This window comes from Opisthorchis viverrini (genome assembly GCF_000715545.1).
Source record: "Opisthorchis viverrini unplaced genomic scaffold opera_v5_104, whole genome shotgun sequence".
NCBI classification, from domain to species: Eukaryota; Metazoa; Platyhelminthes; class Trematoda; order Opisthorchiida; family Opisthorchiidae; genus Opisthorchis; species Opisthorchis viverrini.
The window spans coordinates 995,892-1,000,024 of NW_008751762.1; the positions used below are offsets into that span (position 1 = coordinate 995,892).

General features: G+C 46.1%; 1 protein-coding gene across 1 annotated transcript in view; it reads left to right on the top strand.

The window, feature by feature from the left end:
- T265_05566 (hypothetical protein) overlaps nt 1-4,133 on the top strand; it is a gene marked incomplete at both ends in the record, with an annotated part of 35,249 nt that overhangs the window by 3,519 nt on the left and 27,597 nt on the right. The window contains one exon of the mRNA XM_009170607.1: nt 2,230-2,453. Within this exon, the coding sequence (XP_009168871.1) occupies nt 2,230-2,453 (224 nt within the window). The remainder of the gene's footprint in view (nt 1-2,229; nt 2,454-4,133) is intronic.

The window sequence follows — 4,133 nt, forward strand, 5'->3', positions numbered from 1 at the left end:
ATATATATATATATATATATATATATATATATATAATTATCGATTAGGTTAGATCAGATTAGATAAAACAACTCAGTAGAACTGCGGTAGTCTGAGGTTAACGCTCACATTTATTGGAGAACACAGCAGGGACTGGAATTCAATTACCAACCGGGAGTGTGACAATTTTTCACCAAAAGCGAACCAAAGTCAGAATCAGACTAATTTGTTTTCAACTGAGAGTTTAACTACAGTCCAACTGAATCTCTCGTTTATGCTATTATTCAAATGAATGTGTTGCACGTCACACGTTTCGGTTGGAGATATTACGGCATATTTTCTCGACAGAATTGATTATTCTTACAATTGTTTTCAGCAACCGTATGAGTAGTATGTTCCTTTGAGAATGAATGTTAGCCCACAGCCATTCGAGCACAGCGTAGCTGATTGACACAAAGTTGCGTTTAAGAAGAAAACGCTACACAAGCATCCGTGTCATTGGTGGCTCTTACGAAAGTAAATATTCAGTTTTTTAAGTACAAGTGAATGAAATATTGATTGGCTTGAAAAAGGCTGCACTTGATGCAGCCAGCAAAGAGCAGTTGAGCAGCCAGCTGGTCTATCGGAACTTCTCAGAAGGGGAGAATTTAATCTAGACGATTCTTGTGACTTTTAGTCACAAGTTAGTTCCAATCCATTTGATTTTAGGCTGGCTTTTAATGAAGTTTACGCATCAGCATTTCGGAGACAGGAAAACTGTAACTGTTGAAATATGATCCTACGAAATAACAAGCATATGTAATTAGTCACACGTTGCAGACACGACTCTTAATGGGGTTTAACTGCGGCCGATGCCAGTTGGGCAGATGGACTGTGTGCGTTCTTAAAAATCTGCGCATGGGATACGCCATTACACAGCTAGCATCGAATACTTGGAGACAGACAGTCGAAAATGAGATAAGCCAATACCACCCAACCGATAAGTGATTGTGAATCAAAAGAGTTGTTCGGTTCCCTCTACTTTTGGAGGATCAATATTATGTGCCCTATTACACAAATCTGCACGAATCCGAAAGACTCGGGCCGCGTTTATTAATTTGAGACACCTATGGCGTCAGAGTGATTTATCCCTGGATTTCAAGTTACAGTACGGGTTGTTTTGTTGTATGGCTGTGAGACTTGGCCTATTCGAGCAGCGGAACTGGGACGTCTTCAGGTGTTCGACAATCGTTGTCTCAAAACTATAGTTCGTGCCGGTTGGTGTCAGCGAATCCATAACGAGCATTTAGAAAGCGCGTTTTCGGTTGTGGAACGGGTAATTCCATTGAAGACTGTGTCCAGCACCAGAAGCTGCGTTGGTTTGGATATGTGTTGCGTATGCCGAACCATCGTTTGCCAAAGTGAGTTCTGTTTTCCATACCCAATTCGGAGTGGCGTAAACAGAGAGATGGCCAACCCTTGACGTGGCAGAGGAGTATGAAGGAGATCACGAAACGCTTGGGTGCTGTCGGTTACTCGCCTTCCAGGATGGGGACCGCGTGATCCTCACTGTGCCTGGTTGGAGACACTACAAGATATGGCTGCCAACCGATGTCAGTGGCGTTCTTTGTTAGGCAGGAATCCACGCGGATCCCACTATACCGCACGTCTTTAGGCGCTGCTATGGCCGAGAAGCCTAGCCCGCTCGAGGTTGGCCCAAAATTCGGGACGCTTGCCGGTCCGGCATCAAGACGAGATCTGATTGGTCAACAATCTGGACCCAACAGCCAATCATGACCCAGTATTGGCCGAATGCCGGTTGCCAATGGAGCTCCAGAACGCGTCAGAAATTCCAGAAAGTTATAGCCGCTTACGCTATATATACGAAGCGCTGTACAACTGTTCCTGATTTCGTTTTGGGCGTTAATAGACCTTTTGCACCTTTGGTGTTTGTTTTGACGTGAACGCTAGCTTGGGAGGCTCAGACCGAGAACTAAGCTGAGGAAAATACAGTTACAACAGGAACTGAGACGTCTTCAGGTTTTGGACAATCGTTGTCTCAGAACCGTAGCTTGTGTGGGTTGGTGTCGGCATATCGGGGCTGTGTGCAAATTCTTTTTAATATATTCAACGAGTCATCGCTTATGGACCATCGGATGCACGGAGCGAGAAATGTGAAATACCTGAGTTCGTGCTTGATGTTTTGAGGTGCGCAACCAAACTTGGGTCCTGTTTGCGTTCTTCATAGACCAAGCATACATCAAATTTAAGAGAGTACAAAGTCTCAGCGAGCATTGCCCGATATTATGACCTTCTCGGTTACAGGGGGCTGGCCTAGCTCGAAGGCCCAGGGAGTAAGGCATCACTTTATCACTCCCGCTGCGGATGCGCGCACCAGGTACCTTTTGAGCAGCATCAGACACTTTGATTTCAAAAGTATTTCGACCGTATTGAATAATGCGCCGGCGGTCACGGTCAACCGTTGGGTGACCGGAGTGGGTAGATGAATGAATGAAAAAACCCGTCTTCCCCCCGAAAGAGGGAGTATCACTTCTTCCATGAATGAGGTAAGAAAGATAATAGTTCAGCCGTATCGGCCTTTCAGTACCCAGCCGCCGTACCAACCGATGGAAGCATGAGGGCTAGGATACTGCCAGGTTTCCCAAGCCTAGACAGGAATGAATATGGACATGCTGGTGGCCTGGCAGAAACAGCTCACTACCTTCACACTTTTATCGCAGAGGACATTACGAATTTACCCCTAGACCGTCTCGTAGCGCGAATTCTCGTTGTACGCGGCCTCGTTGCTGTTGGTCTGACTGCTCCGCTTTAACCCTCCTCTCATCGTAGCACATTGTGGAAGGAGGTTTCAGCCAGTGTGGCCCGCGGGATCATTGCAACACCCAAGCGCGACCAATACACTAAGGTGGAATCTTTAGATCAGGATCGTCTCAACATTGTTTTGTTACTAATATTTTTTGAAGTCGATGAACGACTAAATGGAAAACGGGTATTCGGTTGTGCAGTAAATACCTTAGTCGCGAAAGACCTACATTACATCAATTGTAGTGGCTTGGCCATGTGCCACGCATGTCAAAACACCGTCTAACGAGAATAATGTCCTCCATGCCTCTTTCAGAATGACGGAAAGAGCGAGACGGACACAATAATACTTCACAGAAGGATGTGAAAGATATTAGGAAGAGTTTGGGCGTTTTCGATGCAGTACGCCTTCCATGATGGGGTCCCCACAACCCACATCTGCGCTCAGCTGTAGACGCTGACGGTTAATTGATATCAGTGGCGTTCATGTTGCCAGTTTTTTTCCATATTGACAGCGCTTGAAAGTGTATGCACCCCAGATTACCTATGCGCGACCAGCAAAAGTCCTCCCCGCTCACCCACTTTTTTCATTCTAAGGATCGAGTTAGCTTGGTGGTCAAGGCGCCACCTTACAGACCGGAAGGTCCGTGGTTCGAACCCAACTTCAGCATCTCTACTTCTGTCTAGGCTTAGACAATCTGGCGGTATCCCAGCCCTCGTGCCTCCTTCCGTCGGCCTGGCATCTAGGCACCGGAAGTGTGCTACAGGTGAAGATTTTCTTTTTTATTCCAAAGCTTTAACTACAATTAGACCCATCTTTTCGTTGCACGGCAGTGTAGCATCAGTGTCAATACTAATGTTACTGTCTCTGATGATAGTGATGGTGAACGGAATTGCTCTGTGTCATGCAATGTAAGGTTATCAGGATTCACTGGTCCCGAACGCTGAAGCACTCAAAGAAGCCGAAGTGGGTCAGCTCCCTTTCTACTGTCAGATTACTACAGATTACTACTACACTACAAAATCACACTACCAGCAGCCATACGACCGCCCGTTTACCGCCTGGTAATCTGCACCCGCGAAAGGCATTGTTATGGTAGTGGAAATCCAGTGTTTCGCTGAAGCCCACAGAGTCTGTTGAATGAGGCCAACGCCTTGTTGTAAGAGAGCTAATGCTAATTCTCATGCCACCAGGGCTTTCAACAGCCCTCTGCGTGTTTAACCTCTGACCCGATTCCCTCGGGTTCACACCTACATTAGCGGCTTGCACACAGTACTACGTGGCTGTGGGCAAACCGCCTGCAATTTACTCCATCAACCACATATATATATATATATATATATATATATAT